This window comes from Strix uralensis, chromosome Z, assembly GCF_047716275.1.
Source record: "Strix uralensis isolate ZFMK-TIS-50842 chromosome Z, bStrUra1, whole genome shotgun sequence".
In the NCBI taxonomy this organism is placed as follows: domain Eukaryota; kingdom Metazoa; phylum Chordata; class Aves; order Strigiformes; family Strigidae; genus Strix; species Strix uralensis.
In genome coordinates, this window is record NC_134012.1 from 4,781,482 (window position 1) to 4,801,157 (window position 19,676).

The 19,676-nt window shown below is 36.2% G+C and overlaps 1 protein-coding gene across 1 annotated transcript in view; it reads right to left on the minus strand.

Annotated features, from left to right (window-relative positions):
• The window catches only part of RASA1 (RAS p21 protein activator 1), a 70,736-nt gene that overhangs the window by 37,793 nt on the left and 13,267 nt on the right, over positions 1-19,676 (minus strand). Inside the window, exons 2-8 of the mRNA XM_074856567.1 lie at positions 16,438-16,587; positions 12,726-12,861; positions 11,843-11,913; positions 8,739-8,856; positions 7,709-7,740; positions 6,088-6,140; positions 5,235-5,385 (exon numbers count right to left, since the gene is read on the minus strand). Of these exons, the coding sequence (XP_074712668.1) occupies positions 5,235-5,385; positions 6,088-6,140; positions 7,709-7,740; positions 8,739-8,856; positions 11,843-11,913; positions 12,726-12,861; positions 16,438-16,587 (711 nt within the window). The remainder of the gene's footprint in view (positions 1-5,234; positions 5,386-6,087; positions 6,141-7,708; positions 7,741-8,738; positions 8,857-11,842; positions 11,914-12,725; positions 12,862-16,437; positions 16,588-19,676) is intronic.

The window sequence follows — 19,676 nt, forward strand, 5'->3', positions numbered from 1 at the left end:
AATGTATGAGAGCCACAAAAATCCTACTTACACAAAATGCATCAAGGAACGTATAAATAAGCATGCATTTAAAAAAAAGAGGTTAAACTTGGTTTGATATACAGAAATAAAGATAGGTCTCAATATTACATTACAGTTACTTTAGTAATTTTAACAAGCCTTATGCTGAGCATTTTAGGTTCCCCAGGTCTCGGCTACTTGGATGATTTTAAAAGTACTTCACCATCATAAGCAGTATAATTTTTTTAATACTTAAAGAGTGAATCGAGACTTATTCCAACAGCTGACATTTCAAAATTTGTAATGAAGAATCCAGAAAGCAGAACTAAGCAACACCATTCTATACACTGTTAAATTATAAAGGCAAAGAACTAACATTAAACCCATATTGTTGGCCTGTCACAATATAGATTAATCTACCAGCTGAAACAAAATTATCTTCCAATTGTCTACTAAATTTTCAAATTGTGCTGTCTCAAATTCAAGGTAACTCGAAAGCTTGTTCACTGTTTAAACTATTGGGCCAACGTTTCTTATCTTCTTCTTTGGCATTGAATCAACAGAAACAAAGAAGAACCCCTAATTTTAAAGGTTTTTTTGAATGCTGTTATGCAGGTTGAATTTTGGAAAGACGGCAGATAGAAGAAAAGGACAGAAACGGCCTGGTATGCTATTCCACCACGTGTTCTAAAAACAGAGTCGAAACAATAAATGCTATCTTACATAAAAACAGTATGAAACACATATGGAAGTTATTCACAGAACAGTTGAGCACTTCTGGAGACCACCTAGTTGAAGCCCTCCGCTCAAAGCAGGGTCAATAGCAGCAGGTTGCTCTGGCCCTTGTCCAGTCACATTCTGAGCATCTCCGAGGATGGAGACTCTACCTTTCTGGGTAACTTGTGTCATTGTTCAATACTCTCACAGTAAAAGCCGTACACCAGTAATTGCACATCTTCAGAGTGTGATCTCATGACACAGTTACTAAAATCATGATGGCACAAGGTCTGCCTAGGATGGAGTTAATTTTCTTCACAGCAGCCCATGCAGTGCTGTGTTTTAGACACATGACTGAAACGCTGTGTTGATAGCACACTTTTGACTACTGCTGAGCTATACTTGCAGTGTTGGGGCTTTCCTTTTGTTCCCCATGCTGCTCCCCTGCACCCATCCCATGGGTAGGACGGGGTGGTCGAGGAGCTGGGAGTGGACACAGCAGGTTAGGGTTAGCCAAAGGGATATTCCCTGCCATATAACATCATGATCAGCAATAAAAGCTCAAGAAAAGGAGAAGGAAGAGGGGGATGTTAAAGGGTCTGCGGCGGGGTGACCCCAGCCAGCAGCTGAACACCCCACAGTGCTTGCTCATTCCTTGCCCTCAGGACAGTGGAGAAAACAGGTAAAGCAAATGCAACAAAACTTATGGGTCAGGATAATGACAGTTTAGTAAGTGAAGAGGGACAAGGACACCAGTGCTGCAAAAGCAATCACTTGCCACCTCTCACAAGCAGACTGATGCACAGGCAGTCTGAGCAACACCCACCTCAGACAACAAAACATCCCCTCCTGTTTCTATTCCTATGCATACCTCTTCGGCCAATTTGGTTCTCTGGAAAACAGAGAAAACCTCAATACTGTGCAAGCATGGCTCACAGCAAGAGGCAAAACACTGGTGTGTTATCAACACTGTTTTAGTCACAAATCTGAATCATGGTACCACACTGGCTGCTGAAAAGAAAATTAACGTCACTCCAGCCAGACTTGGTACAACCATAATGAAATGGCTTTGCCAAATTTTCCATGAAAGTGTAGAAAGATGATTAATGGAGTAATTTGTTATCCATGGAACAAACAGAAAGATCACAGAAGTTAAGTGCTTTACTAAAGTCCATGGGAAAATACTCCTTCGTTACACAGTCCAAATAATTCCCCCAGTACGTATGCAGTATAGGTGCTATATATTCAGACCTTCATGTGGACAGCTCAAAGACTACAGGTAGGCTGTTCTGCAGAGCTGATACAAGGGAATGAAATAATGAAAGCAGACCACTGTACGACAGACTGCAAACACAGTCGGTCAGTCATACTCACCAACAGAAATTTTAAGCAATTTACATACAGAGTGGTGGGAGCACATGCAAAAGGAACAGGTTGGTGGGAAAAATAAGTCTTCCCACACAACACAGAATATGAGATTCCTGAGATGTACCCAGGATCTCTTTTCCTATGATCACCCAGAATAACTTCTGGAATACAAGCAGACATACTGTTGCTTATGTAGGTTATCATGATTCCAGTCCAACGTCTGGATATTCAAAATACCCAAGAAATAAAAGAAACTTCTTTTAATTTGTGTTTCCTTACTATTCTTCAACTTCCTACTTTTGTATGGAAAATCGTGGTCTACAATTTATTTAGATAACTGTAATCAATACTCTGCAAACAAAAAGCAGATTGCTTTCATCTTATCTTCTACCCCAATTACAATCACAAAAACTGTAAGAGAGTATTAAAAATACTCTACTAGCAAGGACAATTTTGTAAAGAACTAGCCTAATACTAGTATCAGATTTCAAAGGAGATACCTTGAGAGCATTTATGGAAACAGCTTAATACAACAAAAAGCTTATAGTTAATGGAAACTGTCAAACAGATGCATTTAAACAATGCACTTCTTAAATCTGACGTTTTCACCTTGCAGACAAACACTACGTTTTTAGACAAGCCACAAAGAACTCCGTACCAAGAAATGCTTGTAGTTTCATTATCTTGAATAAAACCATGCTTAGTATATCTCTATTCTGCATTCAACACCGTTTGTTGCTTTTCAGCCACTTCTGATTATTCCACATGACAAAACCACTTTAGTTTTCACATATTTAAAGATTTCTTTCTTACAGCGTCCCCATTAAATGAACTAATGTAAGAATTAAAAAGCCAAAAAAGTTATTCCCTCTTTCCTGCTCCTTATTTATTGCCCTATGCAGTAGATCTCTGACCTGGTGGATGGAGCTAATTTTCCTCCTTACTAGATAGAATAGTGCTGTGTTTTGGGTTCAGTATGGGATTTCATATGATAGGAATGTTGATAGTACGCTGATGGTTTTAGTTGTTGCTAGAAAAATCAGGGACTTTTCAACTCCCCATGTCCTGCTAGTGTGCAGGTGTACAAGAAGCTGGGAGGTAACACAGCCAGAGCACCAGACCCAAACTTGCCAGTGGAATATTCCATATCATGTAACATCATGATCAGTATAAAGATGAAGGCTGGCTAGGAAGCTGTCTGTCTCTCTTCCAGGATTGCAGTTCTGGGATTTTCTCTCCTCTGGGATTGCTAACCAGGAACGGGCTGGGCATCGGTTGGCAGGTGGTGAGCAATCGCATGGTGCACAGTTGTTTGTACATTCTATTATTACTATTATTATCATCATCATCATTATTATGTTAATTTTATTTCAGTTCAATTACTAAATTGTTTTTATTCTCAACCTACGAGTCTCCTTACCTTTATCCCTCCAATTCTCTCCCCCGTTCCCTGGGGCAGGGGGAGGGTGAGTGAGTGGCTGTGTGGTGTTTGACTGCCAGCTGGGTTTAAACCACCCCAATTTTACATCACAGAATTTGGGCAGTTAGCATCTTTATTTTGAGGCCTTATTATCTTGCATTGCATACTTCATTATGTGTTTGAACTTCCGGGAAGTTTACCAACCGAAGTCGGACTGAATGTGAGCCTAGAAGTATAGTAGTAATTCTCCAAAACATGCATCAAAAATGAAGCCCTTTAAAGCTATGCAGATTCTCTTTCACACAGAGGAAGATCTCTGCAAACTAGGTACCAAAATATTAAAAAAAAAAACCTAAAAGCATTTTGTCATAACTTAGTGCTACTTAACTTTACAATCTTTTCTGTTCAACATCATAGAAAGAATCTGCTTCAGATAAATGTAATTTGTATACATGCCTCAAGTGAATCCAGCCCTGTATTCTAAAGTAACAACGTAGTAACTTTCTGAAGATATACTATTTAATGCTGCAAACCCATTTGAGGCTAGTAAGAGTTTCACTCATTTGCTAATTAGTTTGACATCACCTAGGGTGAGGGCTCCTAGCCTGTCATCCTCCTAATAAACCATGTTAACTAGAGAATGGGTAAAAGAGTATCTACCTTCATGAACGGCTGACACTGCAGCTAGCTTGGTTTTCAATAAGGATGTCTGGAGACCAGACTGATTAGTGTGGAAGGTATTCAAGCTGCCTGGGTGTGGGATATGCACAGGTTCATAAGGGTCCAAGTGTTTAGCCTCACACCATTGTCTATTTGAAGTCATATGAAAAAGTCCACTGAAGTTCTTAGTTAGGAGACCTCGACATTTTCTCAGACACACCAGCTGCTGGATCTCTATCCACTCAGAAGCCAAGCTGGAAGTAAGAGAAATGCTCTATTGGGATGAAGAATGCTCTGGTTCTAGGTGAGCAATTCAGGAAAAGTGCCGATTTTGTGAGGCAGGCAACAGCCTCCATTAAAAAGAGGGAGGCGAGTTTGCACTACTGAGAAGTCTTGCATCTCTGACAAGACTAAAAGCAAGATTATCAAGGATGGAGCTGTACTGATAGCTTCTCTCACAAAAGGGGAAATATATCTCTCGATATTTATTATTCTTTCTGTACAAATTACTAATTTTTTTGCACCAATGGCAAAACAAATGCATACCAAGTTTGCTCACTCTAGATGAAGTGATCTGTACTTCTGACCCAAGTATCACGCACATATTACAATGAAATTTAATGACTTTTTCCAACAATTAAGGTATTTTTTCCCATTCCTGTAAATACCCATTCCTATTATCTGAAAAGCCTATTGAATGTCTCAGATAACATTTTTATCTTCCCTTTTCAAATATTCAGGAATACAGATAGTAGCTTCCAATACAACACAGCATTCTCTTAATTACCGATCCACATACGATCCATACAATCCACCATTTATAGTGTGAAGAAACTGGTTTGCAGAAGAACTATACTTTGAAAGAAACAAGCTAAGCTTAGGCGTCTGCAAGCTTTAAGAACTTGCTCAGTTACAAGTAACTAAGCAAACCAGGGAAAATGGTTAGTATACTATTAAGAAAACTACAGTCTTTCATCATAGCAGTAAATAATTACCAGGAGCAAGTTAAACAAATTCTTTACACAAACATAAAATACATACAATTCCTTCTACCATAAAAAGAACTTACCTATTGTAGTATCTGCCTCCCATCATAAACTGATTGTTTGACGTTGGACATATTTTAAAACGCTGAATATTTTCACTGGTCCGAAAATAAAGTGAATAATCACCAGGTGTATTATCTGAGGGCCTCACAAGAAAACTGCACACCTGACCAACTGAAAGGATATTGTAATAGTGTTACTTTTCTCAGTGTTATGTATGAGCCCTTATCAAATCTACTTCCACTTAAATTAGCAAGAATTGCACACTTGAAATAGAAAATCTACAAGGTAAGTCCCAACACTGATCTCAAACTACATGAATTAGTATTAAACTACCAAAATTAATGCAAAACAGTTTAGCTGAAGCTGGCAACCTAGTCACATCTTTGCCACCTCTTTACAAGAGCATGCAAAAAAATTCGACATGTTTTCAAAACCCAACAATTTCTGTTCTAATAGTTAAAGTATGCTATTTAACAATATATGTCAGAAATCTTGATGTTTTAATTTTAAAAATTTTTTAGCCCTCTATGAAAGGGCTAAAAAAGTTTGCGGTATATTTTCCTTCAGGTATAAAAAGCGTATTCTTCACAGCATTTTGATGAAGACATCAATAAGTGAAATATGACACATTAATTTAAAAAATTATTTCAGTCAAAAATTATTAAATTAATTGTACTCGAGAATATAACACTCATAGCCACAATAGTTTTCTTTCAATATAGTATTCTACCAAAGTAACAACCACAGGAGCTGGTCAGACTAAGACAGTCACATATGTTCACACATAAAAGGAAGTTCTCCCACAGTTTAATACGAATAGGATCACTTTGTGCCATTTCACTTCCACTGTATTTCAATCAGAAATAGAAGTACCTGTCATCAGCAAATTGTAAGCCTCTTGTTTGGAGATCTTCCCATGGAACCATCTTAACAAAGATGAAGAGAAAAATTAGAAAGCAAGACTACCAGCTCTCTTTTTTGGCTGTGGTGACATCCAAGGCTCTGGCACCTATGAATTGATCTTTATTTAAAAAGACCTAATACATATAGATGAGATAATCAATGATTATGCTACTTAACGATTCTGTTCTACCAACAGCATGAAAAAACTAACATTAACCGGTATATAAATTAATTTCAATAAAAATGCCCAACACTTGGGAGTTGACGTTCAAATCCAACTGTGTTCAGAGATGAAAATGAATTATGTAATTGATAGATAGTCCAAAGCTCAAACAAGGAGGTTAAACACTGTACAGAAAAATTCAAACTGAACTTTGGCAGAAGCTGTGGAAATAAAACCTAGCTTTGTTAGACTATTTAATACAAACTGCTTTGCTCTCACACCTTGTACCTTCCCAGAGTCGTGTGTCAGAGCAGTGTCCTAAAAAAGTTCAGCAGCCTCTGTCCAGCCTGATACCGACGACTACGCAGACCAGCCTGACATGCTACAACTTAATAGCTTATTCTGCCCTTTAAAGGAAAGCTAAAAATATGGCCTTTTTATGTATCAGAAAAGAACTCTAGTTCTAACTATCTTTCTATACTACCTTCAGAAGATAACTTCTGGTTACTGGAACATTTGAAGGAATCACTGATCCCCCGAGGACTCCTCTGGGTGGCACAAATAACTGGACAGACAGTATCACAGCTCCAAGCATCTGCTACAAACTACTTTGCAAATAAACAAATAAAAAAAATCCTACACTTGAAGGCATCCCTACTGCTAAATTGACTAGCAGAACACTAGCAGACAGTAAACAAACTACAAATACACAGTGGTTTTCCTTCTTCTATTAAGATAACAATAAATGCCTCCTTCAGCTGCTGGTCTCTTGGAGACCGCTAAGTGGGCAACAGAGAAAAAGCAGCGGGTGCAAATACGGCAAGCAAATGGAGGGCAGATGAAATAATCAAGCCACTAGAAAGTTTTTTGAACTTTGTTTTGCCACTCATCGTTACTACTGAAAATAATCTACCAACAGCTTGACATGTTGATTCTAAGTTGTAATCAATCTTTAAAAAATGTTAAGTATTTAAGCAAATGGAACAAATTTTAGTCCTCTGGCTTTCTCTTTAAAGCTTAAGTGTTATTGCATGAAGCTAACAGAGACAAGCTGTAATTATCACATTATCATTTTTCTAATGGTACTTTGCTCTCTCTTCAGTATTTAGAGTTGTGCAGAGCTGAAAAAAGATTACCTCTAAGGGAAACACTATATTCAAGAAATACTTCATTGTGCATATTTTGGCTGAAAGTGATCATACAGGGACTCATCTAAGATCTTAACACTGCAAAACCCATTAGCAATAGGCACACATATTACAGGACTCATGATAATTATCCATGCATCTTCAGCAGCTAGTATAGAAAAAAAGTCTTGAGATGAAAAAATAAATCTCTTTGGTTCACCTTCCCAAAAGTTGGGAAATGTCATAGCTGAAGTTTAAAAACAGTTATGATTGCTTTTAATAACAAAACAAAAATCCTTACATTTTGCCTTCATGTGGATCTTCTTCTCTTCCCTAATGAGAAAATTAACATATTAAGTGCATGACAACAATACAGCTCAGTTTAAAAAAAAAAAATAAACTTCATAGGTTAAGACCTTCTGTAGAAAAAAACATTAAGAAGTCTGAGATACTTTTGAACTAAAGGGCTTATTGCAGTTCTATGAAAAGAAGTTTTCCTCTTCATTGACTAAGTGGAAATTCAGCCAAAATATGTTATCTCAGAGGATTGCTTCTGCCATGTTTCAAGTCCTTCTTTAGAGATGGTAACTTTTTAAAATCTCACCTTTCCTAAGGTTAACTTAACCACTGATATATCAGCCTACAGTTCGATAGCCTAGTACTGCCACTTCAATTCAGACAGTCACATCCTGACACAGATCTGTGAGAAGCGTCTGCAGGTAACACTGCTATTAGCAGTGCTATTAACACGTTCTGTGCAGGAAAATATTTGATAATATTTGACTCCAAATCAATGCCAAGTTTGTTGAAAATAAATAAATAAATATTCCCCCCCCCCTTTTTTTTTTCCTTCTGAAGTGTATTAAAACTGAATTATCTGAAGGTCACCTGGTTAGCTTCCTGAGCCCACACAAGCCCTTCTAGGTATAGATAACTCATCAATACATCTTTAACCTACACTTCATCCTTAAAAGAAAGAGAAAGATCTACCGCAATGCAAAATTACATTCTGTACAGTTTGTGAACGTTTCATGGCAAATATAAAAAAGAAATGCAATTAAATGAGCAGCAGATAGGAAACTGACCAGTAAATTTACAGTGCCATTCAGGTGTATTTCTCTTTGGACAATACATGAATAAGCACTTTTCTGATACTGAATTAGGCTTAAAGGTTTGTTATATTATTTTAAAACAAGTAGATACAGTTACTAGGTTTAGAAAAGTACGTAACTAGAAAACAGGCAATGAAATGTCACTAGTTTTGATTTATTTCAGTATTATTTTACAAAAGAAAATCTCATTCAAGAAATCTGAATATAAAAATTACTTACCACTTCTTCCACCAGATCGTCTACAATAAGACCTTGTTCATCTGTCCGTAGGTTTGTAACCCACATCCAGCCATCTTCCAATTCATTATGGACAATAAACATGTCTCCTTTAAGGAAACTGAAGAGAGTTACAGCAAGATTTAAATCAGAGATACAATCATAATATGAAGTTTAATGAACACAATGAATTCTTGAGTATAATTTCTGCAAAATATTTGAGAAAACCTGTTTGTGAAAAATGCATAAATCGATACCCCAAACACATCATGTGTATTTTTCCTAACAGTGAAACGGCAACTATACATGAGTATTTATACTTTTGATTTACATTTAATATCTTAATACATACTTCAGTTCTGTCAACTTCAAAGTGTGCTGAGGATGTATAAACCAAAAATAACACCAAGTATTAAAATATAGTAATATTGTTCTTTTGTCAAGAGGGATCAAATACTAAACACAAGTAAAATAACCAGAGATATCCTTAATAATCTATAAGAAAATAATACTCCTTTTATCAAAAACTAATCTAATAGAAGCCTGTGGAATATCTACTCTTTATGTTCTCACATAGAAAGCCAAGTGCTACAAAGAGAGTACAGAACCAGAGAAGCCATGCAATTAGCAACAAGAAAAGCGTAAGTAAGAAGCATTAACATGTCTAAAGGGAGTTTCATTTCTGGAAGGTTAGTGTAAGTTACTCCTTAAGTGTTATGCCGAACTCGGGTTGTTCACTGTAGAACAGCAAGACTTCTCAGTCAAGTCTGATGATGTATCAGGCTACAGGAAATAGCAATAAAGTATTGAAGCTCATTAACTACTATTTCAGGCCAAAATTACATAGCAAATTTCTATGGTGTTTCTCTCATTTGAAGTAGGCTAACAGAAAAGGCATTAACTTGAGCACAAAGCAAACAGCAAGAATTATAGAACAAAAAGCAACAAATCACTATTGAAAAGAGAATAAATTCGCCTGCTAATAAACATAAATCCTAAGAATGGGTGACAGACAGCAAAAGCACCCTCCATCAGCTCTGTGACAAAGAACTATACATTAAGTTACTGCACAGAACACAGGCTGAAATTAACCCTGTAATACTTCAAACTTTTAAAATATTAACTATGATGTTAAAATTTTAAGCCAAGATTCTCTGACAAGCATAAAGTCTTCAACAGTGTATTAATTTGACCTAGAACAAACCGAGAACTTTGGTCCCAGCTCTGCCATGAACTATTTTAGCCATGTGGATCTCAAAACCCAAGCACACAACTCTGTATTTTAGCTGTATCCTAATAAAGGGAAAAAAACTATAATTTTCTAAAATCTTTGTTATGATAGCAAAGTAATAAAATGCTTTTTCCTCTTAAGTTGGCAGGTGCAATAAGGCACTTAATGGACTCAATCTATCTTTTTATTCTTACACATAATAGGCACCTTACTTGCAATATGCAGTTAGAGAGTTCCTTCCCTGTCTTACCTCTTTCTTCTTACCTGCTTGGAAAAACATAACCTCAAAGTCAAATATCCTCACAAGGTTCTTTAAAGAGGTCAGATAGGACTGGACTGTGAGCCTTGGGATAAATTTCCATCCCAATAACGATATAAATCTCTCATATGCTTTTCTCTATATCTTAGGCTACTACTCCCCAAAACAAGGCAATTTCCAATTCAATGGGTGTGTTAAATCAACTTATGAAAACCCACACTGTCTCATTAGAGAGATCAGAAATCACTACAAATCTCTTTAAAACCTCATACTCTTCCATCTGAAAAAAAGTAATTCTGACATGTCAAGAAAGCAGTATCAATTCCAAGTAACCAGCACATTTTTCCTAACGGTGAAACGGCAACTATACATGAGTATTTATACTTTTGATTTACATTTAATATCTTAATACATACTTCGGTTCTGTCAACTTCAAAGTGTGCTGAGGATGTATAAACCAAAAATAACACCACAGTATTAAAATATAGTAATATTGTTCTTTTGTCAAGAGGGATCAAATACTAAACACAAGTAAAATAACCAGAGATATCCTTAATAATCTATAAGAAAATAATACTCCTTTTATCAAAAACTAATCTAATAGAAGCCTGTGGAATATCTACTCTTTATGTTCTCACATAGAAAGCCAAGTGCTACAAAGAGAGTATATGGGATATGGTGCTACAAAGAGAGGATACTGGATATGCGACTGTTGGCTTTGCTTCCTTTCCACACAGCATCTCATGAAAATGCAAGAAGGGTGGGGAGTACAGACAATCCCTAAGAAATTATTGAGGTACCAGTGGTAGAAAGGAAGTGAGTAACAGTTAACAGAGACGTATGAGAACATGAGAGATAGGCCTGTAATTCAGTAATTTAAGATCTTAAAATTGTGGAAGATTACACATTTAAAATTATCGTTTGTTCAATACAGTCTCTTTCCAAAAGGAGGAAGGGAAGGAAGAATCATTCTTGATAAGGAGGAAGGGGAGAATCATTCTTGATCCATTTTATGGACAGAGAAGGAAAGAGAACTTATAAAAAAATAGTTGCAAGTTTCTAAGCACAGGTAAGAAAATGAATACCAGAACATTAAAGGCAAAGCTTTTTCAACATTCTCCTTTTTTCTTATTTCAAAGAAGGCATTACATACTCTCTTCTTCCATTTATGAGCAGTCAATGCACTCTCTTTCTAGTGGTCAGAATTGTTTTGGTTTGTATCTGCTATTAGTTCTGTGGCAGTTCAGGAAAAAAAGCCTAACTCATTTATTTCACACACTTACCAGGGGCATTTCTGCACAGAATTCTTTCATACATAAATTTATCCTCTTGAAGAAAAATGTAGGGCTCCACAAAACTTACTTCGAAACTGTAAGATTACTAATTTTACTTCTATAAAATTAGTAAACCTAATGTAAATTCCCTTACTATTAATACAAACAAATGGACTGAGAGTAAGAAGCCTTATTGCTATTTCCAACAAAAAAAATCAGATGGGCATCATCCTTTAACCTAACTGTGCAACCAGACAGTATCTGCATACGAACACATAGTTAAATCATTAGCATTTATAAATACTCTTGAGAATTCACAACTGCTACTATTATTAAAACATACCTTATTTCATCAGTTTCTGGCACTTTGGTGTAAGGCAGAATTGCTCGAACTCTCCTTCTGTCCTCTACAGGCTACAATTTAAGAGAAGACAGCAAAGCTAGTACTTGTTGCTCTTTCTTGTGTGGAATCCTTCTCCCCAGTGCTACGCTATCCTGAGGCAAAGGACTGGTAACAGTCACTTATATCCCCCTTGACAGTTTCAAGTTTTCAAAGCTCAAAACCACTGAGAGCTGGAGAAGTGTAATCCATACAGTTAGCTACAATAACTCTCATTCTGTTTTGTCTTCTAGCATGACAGATAATGTGTGTTTACTATCTTCAAAATACATTACCAATAAGGTAATTCCCACCAAAGCATATATTAAGTTTAACATTCAGTAACATCTTTATTTAGGCTTTGGGGGGGGGGCGGGGCAGCGGCGCATTATGCATTGTTTTGTTTCATTTTAGTTACTTATATTAAGCATGGGCATGTGAAAGAAGCCCCATTTTCAGAAACCTTGGTTATTTCCAGTATGCGTATTTTGAAATTGTTGTTAGATATACAAAATACCACAAAACAGTAGAGGTTACATTACAACGGTGCTCTTTACAAGAATTACACACTTCCGTGTTTGTCTACTCACAATGCTATAACTACATCTGGAGATAACTGCAAGACCTGACCTCTAGCTTTCTCATTACACATTTTCATTACGTAGCTTTTTTTTTAATCATTACTTTGTATTAAGAATACATTTTTATATTCCCTATACTTCGACATATGCTCAGCCTGTGTAGAACTACAGGAAACTTTCTACAATGGTTTTTCCGAAGAAAACCGTGAATGGTGATTAAGTTACTAACATTTAAGTAAATGACACTTAAAAATTTCACTACTTGCCTCTGGAGGTGCTACTGGAAATAAGAGCTTTTCCCCTTTCAGCAAACAGGACACATGACTGTAATAACCAATTAGGTCTGAGAGCGAAGCAAAACGACGTCCACCAATGTAATAGTCTCCACACATGGCAATAATCCTGTTAATAAAAAGAAGCTTGACTTAGGAAAATTTTTTGCTACCTTTTTTACTTTAAGGAAAAGGAAATTAGGATAATGTTTAATTTTTAAAGCAGTGTCTACATTCAGCAAAATGCAGTACTACAAGCTCTCTACAAACACTAAGTAAATCTTAGCTAATGAATATTTCATCAAAAATTGCAGATATATATCACATGATACACCAGTATTTTAAGACTCTAAAGGAAGTGATAATTCACAAAAAAAGCCCATGCATTTGTCAGAACTAAGTGAAACTGAACAGAAAAATGTAATTTTGAGTGTCATGGAAAACAAAAATAACACACTAGTAGACACAGCAGCATTATTACTTGTATCATGCAGAACATACACGTTCTGTGACAGGCTTATATAAATTTAACAAAGTATTAGAATATTTTAACAACAAATAATTGCACTTGATTATACAATGAGAAAACAAAAACCTTCCAAAATTAAACACTTTCTTACAGTGAGTTTAGCATCCATATTAAAAGTTAAGAAATTACTCTGAAATATTCAAAGTACTTCCTTAAATTCAGTTTAAAAATTTGCTAATGGTAAAAAAGCTTACAAAACCATTTCACAATCAAGAAGTTTTAAAAAAAACCTGTTCATTTTACAAAACTGTACATTTTCAAGGGTTATGTTTTTCTGAAAGTACAGAGATTTGTTAATGCACTGTCATAACAAAAATGCCTAGTACCATGTCTGCTCACATTGCTAGTCAATACAAATTCTAAAAGCAGTCAGAAATTATTTGTTTAGGTAAAAGAGTTAACAGTATTTAAAACACTCCTGTTACACTCAAGAGTCATTTGCAAAAGTTAAGTAGTACTTAATCCGAAACAACTCTAGTATTTTGACCAGACAATCCAAAGAAATGATCACATTATTTAAATTGATGGCATCCAGCACATCTGAACTTTTCCAGCAACACAGAGATCAGACAGAAGTCCTGAGTAGCAGCTCACCTGCATTCTTACAAAAATGTAACAAATTGTTACCAAGCTAAGAAAATTTTGCTGTTAAAAAAAAATAAATAAAAATCTAAGAGCTCATGTTAATTCTGTCTTCAGTTTCCAGAAGAGAGACAAGTTACCTTAAGGATATTTCAAAATAAATTACAGTACTGAAAATAAATATATTTGAATCTTCTTAGTGTTCTACTTCATGTTTGACCTCTTCACAAAGCTTGTGAACAACTCAAGAACAAAAGGGGAAGGGGAAAAAAAAACCCCAAACGTTCAATTGCCAGGAAAGTTATCCATCCCAAATGAGTACACTATTTATTGGTTTCATCCATTTTTACTCTTTTTCTTTAGCAAGTCAGTATTCTGATACGTTTCTACCCAACAATATTGCCTCTCAGTCAGTTCCTCAAAGTAAATTATTTTTTCTAAACAGTGATGTAACATGTACACAAAGATGGATCTTCAGAGATGAAATCTAAAGTTTTTACGCATGTAGCACTGTAAGGGGAGTCAGAAAACAATATAACTTAAAGGACATAGGCTAGATCTTTCGGCATATTTCCTGTAAGATTCCTTGGTAAATTATTCAATAGAGATTAGGTTCTAAACGAAATTTAGTGTTTCAGACTACTATGTCATCAAGCTTAAATCAAACCTTTATTCAGAACTGAGCTAGCAAACACAGGACTTCTGTAATCACAGAAAATGCTGAAGGATGAGATTGAAAGGTAAACATTTTCCTTCAAAATATTTTGTATCACTCTGACTTGCCAAAAACAGGCAACACCACTGTCACGTCCGGGACGTGACAACTACCGTGAAAAAAGGTTTAGTTCTGATAGATTCATAAGCTACAAATGAATCCTATGTTGTATGAACATGTATGTCTGTATGCAACTCTCAAGTGGCACCAGAAGAATTAAAGAGTTGAAGAAATTTTCATCTAAAACTTTGGGATTTCAGTTGCACAGAAATCTAAGTAAAGTTTAATGTGAAAAATAATACTTTTAGAAAACAAAATACGAGGGACAATTTTTAGCAAGGGAAGTTTCACCCAGTCCTGGTAGGCTGCAACTGGCAAAGATCAAGCTTTGGTGGACACAGCACTGCTACTCTGTATGACATAGGAGATCCATCTCCGCATTTTCTTGAAATTACGTTAAGGTTGCCATGAGGTAGACAATGTTCTTGAGTGTAACGCTTGCCTACCCAACAACAAACAAAAATAGACGCTTGGCAGCCAAAGAATGAAACTGAAAACATGTCCAAATTCTGAAGAACAGTATTAACCAACAAATTAATTCCCTTTGGATATTTATCTCTGTGTTTTATGGATCATAGACCAAAGGATTCTGTAAGTTTTGAAAATATTTTAAGGACCCTTTCCTTAGGGAATCAGAAATCCTTAGACTGTTTTCTACCTGAGATGCCAGGAACACTTTTATGGTGGGCATGAACCAATAGTCAATTGCCTGACCCTGGCTTCAAAAGGAGAAGTTATTAAAAATAATACAAAACAGCACTAGAAAGCAAGTACTGGCACAGTTCACTTTTCTGCTACTGCTACACAGTAACCAGTTTCCAAAGGAGTATCAGTATAGCTGAGAGGCTGAAACTGGTAACTCAGAAGGCAAGATGCTAACATGAGATACTACTTGTGTGCTCCATTGTCTGCACTTCAGAGAATTATGCCTTCATGTCAATGGTAGGTCAGGACCTCTGAACTACACTTCATCACACAGCAGATGCAACCAAAAACTCCCTACATTTGCAAGTCATGCACATAGTGGCTCATATGTTAGTATTCTGGATAATTCCTGCTTTCAGAAGTAGAAGAATTTGTTTTGAATATGTTTGCTGCTATCAAGACAACTGACAAAGATTTCTTTTACTCCTGATGAAACATTTGCTTTCCTATGTTGTAAAGATGAACATTATACTGCAGCGCACCACTTGCTGACTAACCTTCAAGCTCTTCTCAGAATACGTCTCATTTACACTGAAGAATAAATGAATTTACTGATGTACACAGTTTGGTAACGGTAAAATAATCCTAGTTACAACTTTGGATGAAGAGCTACTTGTATTTGGAACAACTAATTCTAACACACACTGCAAGCTAAGTAAACCTTCACATTATTAAACACATAATCGCTTTGTTCCTTCTTGGTTTTTTTTGGTTTTGGGGGTTTCTTCCCTCTAAAGTAAGGAAGCAACCAGATGTGCTAGCACTTTAAGTATGTCCTGTGAGCTACAATGGCTACCACAGAACGGGCTCAAAATAATGTCCTTGACTAACTAATGAAACCTGCATGTTGCTTTAGGTTTATTCACAACTGCTTTAGACAGGCTTCTCTATCCAGATGTCGTTGGTTTCCTCACATTTTTGTTCTTTTGCCTATAAAGTAATTTTTAAGCAGCATATTTTAAAACAATTAAACACAAGCAAAAAGCTGTACCACACAAGAAGAGTCAAAAATATTCAATTATAATACATTGATTGTTTTCTGTTTGGACTCTATTGTGTCCTAAAACAAAAAATAAACAGATTACAGTATTTAAAATAAAACATTTAATTCTCACCTAAAATGATTGACATTTGTTTTACTAAGGAATGAAAGCACAAATGAACCTGGTCTCCGATCACTCTCTCGAATAAGATAACTTCCAGGTTTGCCTGCTTGTCGAAGACGTTCTTCCGCAATTGTTCTGTCAAGTTTTCCATGATACCACCTGAAAAAAGAGTAACAATGGGTGTCCTTAGAACTTATGGCTTTCGTTTATTCTCACAGAATAGACCTATGAAACTAACAAAAGCTTTCAGTCAAAACTGGTAACTCCAAACCTTTGTTTCAAAGTTATCACATCTTTACATATGTTCAACATCTCAGTCTACTTATTTCCAATAAACAGTATTTTTAAGACAGCATAGTTTTTCAGATAAGCTGTTTCTCCCAACAAACCATCCCAAGGGATGGAGGCTCCATATGTATCATCAGCTTTTCTCTCCCCCCTAATTTGCTTATTTTACATAAACAGAACCAGAGGCAACTAATCTGACTTGGAAGACTCTTGCATTTTAAGCCTACATGGACTTTAGTTCAGGCTGGAATTTCCAAAAGGATAAACTGGGAAGTGAATTGTAACAATCTGTTTCTCAGCTGACACTGATACTGCTGTAGCAAAGCCTGCACTGAATCCCAGTAGCAGCAGTCACCAGACCACCATCCAGGCCCAAAACAGTCCTTCCTAATCACAGTGTGTACCTATCCATTTAAACCAAGTACAGATGCCTGGCAAATCACAGACTGAAAAATATGACAAAGGAACACTTCAGTCTAAAGTAAAGGTTAGACTGTTACCATTCAAGCATTCATTCGCCTTACCTCAGTTTATTTACACAGCTTTTGTCAGAACACTTGTTCCACTCCAAATGATCAAGTATTAGGTTCTTTTTTTAAAAAAAACAAAAAGGCAGCAATGTAGAGTGCCATTCAAATATAAAGCCAAGCATTGTTCTCATCATACTCACAAAGCCACAACATGTTCCAGAGCTACATACTGTAATAATTTATTAGCTCTGCATCCATCAACTAACTATGCTTAATTCAACCTTCAATTTCTACACTCAAGAAAACATCAGCTTCCATACAGCCACTCTTTTAGGCAATTAAAATTCTTTACCACTTCAGACCATTCGCCTTTTAGTTCTAGCAGTTCACATGTCTTGCAAGAGTACAAAAATGCATTTTGGAATAGATATGTAAATGACCTTTTGAAATAATACATGCGAGAAAATAAAAAATTGCACAAATTACTGTTCAAAAAAAAAATGAATAGCTGGGCTGTTGATAAAATCTGACCAGAAACATTATTTTCTATGAAATGGAAGCAAAAGTTTTGAGGGCTTTTATCGGAATGAAAATCAGATAGACTAAACCGATAAACATCATGTATACCAGCAGAAGCAGCACCCGCATAGACACTGTTTACCCTGGCAAAGCCGCATGCTTGCTAGTATAGTTCTCCTTTGCTTCTCTTCTCATCCTGATCAAAACAAGTTAAACCAGAAAAAGCGCTGTTGTGTCTGTACAACGTGCAGCACTTGAGGCAGCTGCAGGCCGAGGAGTGACATTAGCGAGGTCCTGTCTCATCCCACCCCAGAGCAACGTGGCCTCGCGGACAGAGGCCTGTCGCTTAAAGACGGTCTGCAAAAAAGTGGATCACACTATCCCTCCCAGTGGGGTCCTTTAGGAAATGAAACAAAATCAAGACCATCTATTTTGAAGTACCTAGGACGAAATATTCTGCTTCTCTGTGCACAGCATGGCTGAAACGCCAGTGTGTTCATTCCCAGCTATGCTGGATAGACCAACTTTCACAAAGTAAGAAACTCTCCAGAGACCCAAGAAACTTTCCTGATCAAGAAATTCTTTGAAACCAACATTCCATGAAGCCTATTTTAAACTAACAATAGGTTCACTAAGCTTTTATTTGTTCCTATTTATCACCCACTTGAGAAAAATAATCCTAACTCTATTGAGAGACACATTGCCTTACAATGCTAGACTTAAAGGCACACTTTCGAAATGTGGAAGGTGGGAGTGTTAATAAGAATGCAAATTACTAATAAAAAATACACTAGGAAAACAAAAACGCAGCATTACTTGACAACAAAATATTCAACTTTTCTGTAAGGGACCAGGATTTCTTACAACAGTAGCACAAACGTGGGTGCTCCAGTTTTAATACCAGAAGCTTTGAACAAAGAGGACACTCTCCTTGCTGGTGACAGCAATATACATACATTGGTATATCCCACCTACTGGAGATCAATTCCTCCAACGCTGAACAGGCTGGATTCTCTCATTCAACAGTTTTATATCAAGCTAAACAGAAGACATTTATTACCTGCTAAAGTAGAAGCAGAGTTAAAAATTATTTGCTCCCCAATCTCAGAAAAGGTTTGTTTTCCAAAACAAAAGTATCTAGTTAACTTCTGAGAGCAATTAAATTCCATGTCACTGAGCACATATTTGAAATATAAACAGCCGAGAGAATACACTGTATTTTAGAGCTCGCTGTGCATTAGTGTAATGCACAAATTACTATATACCACCAGTTCCAGAAATAAATATTAACATTGAATTTAATTACCAACTGGTACAAAGATACACATGGCAGTAAAGCAGTCAATATTGAGCAATGATAGCAGAAAACAGCTCAAGTGGTATCATCAGGAAGTCTCTGTAGATAGCACACATCTTTAAAAAAACCAGGATACATACTTAAGTACAAGCTCTTACGATACCATTAGAGTATACAAAATACTTGTCGAGAAAAAGCTGCATTTTGCCAGAGAGCAGTTTCATCACTAGGCACTACCACTTCATACAAGCAATATACAGCATAAGAGTGTTGAAAGACTTCATTTTCAGAAGTGCACGTCCTGTTTTTCATCCAGGTATCACCTGTTTTCATTATTATATGAAGATGCACTCTGCAACTTTGCAACATTATCTTCAAGTAGTTTGATAGCAAATAGTAAAGACTATTTTACAAAATTGCAGTACTCGACCTGATTTAATGATACCAAGTGCTCAATTAAGGACTGGCATTATCTTTTTTTTAATACTTCTGTTAAAAGGTTGTGGGATTTTTTTTGCTTTGAAATACATCCATACACCATTTTTTCTGGGAATATTAGCTAATGTACTGAGCAAATTCACACTAGTGAAAAATGTTAATAAGATCACTTATGTTGTAGTATCAGTTATAAAGAAGAGCCATTAAACACTCAATGCTATCTAAAGAAAGTACGA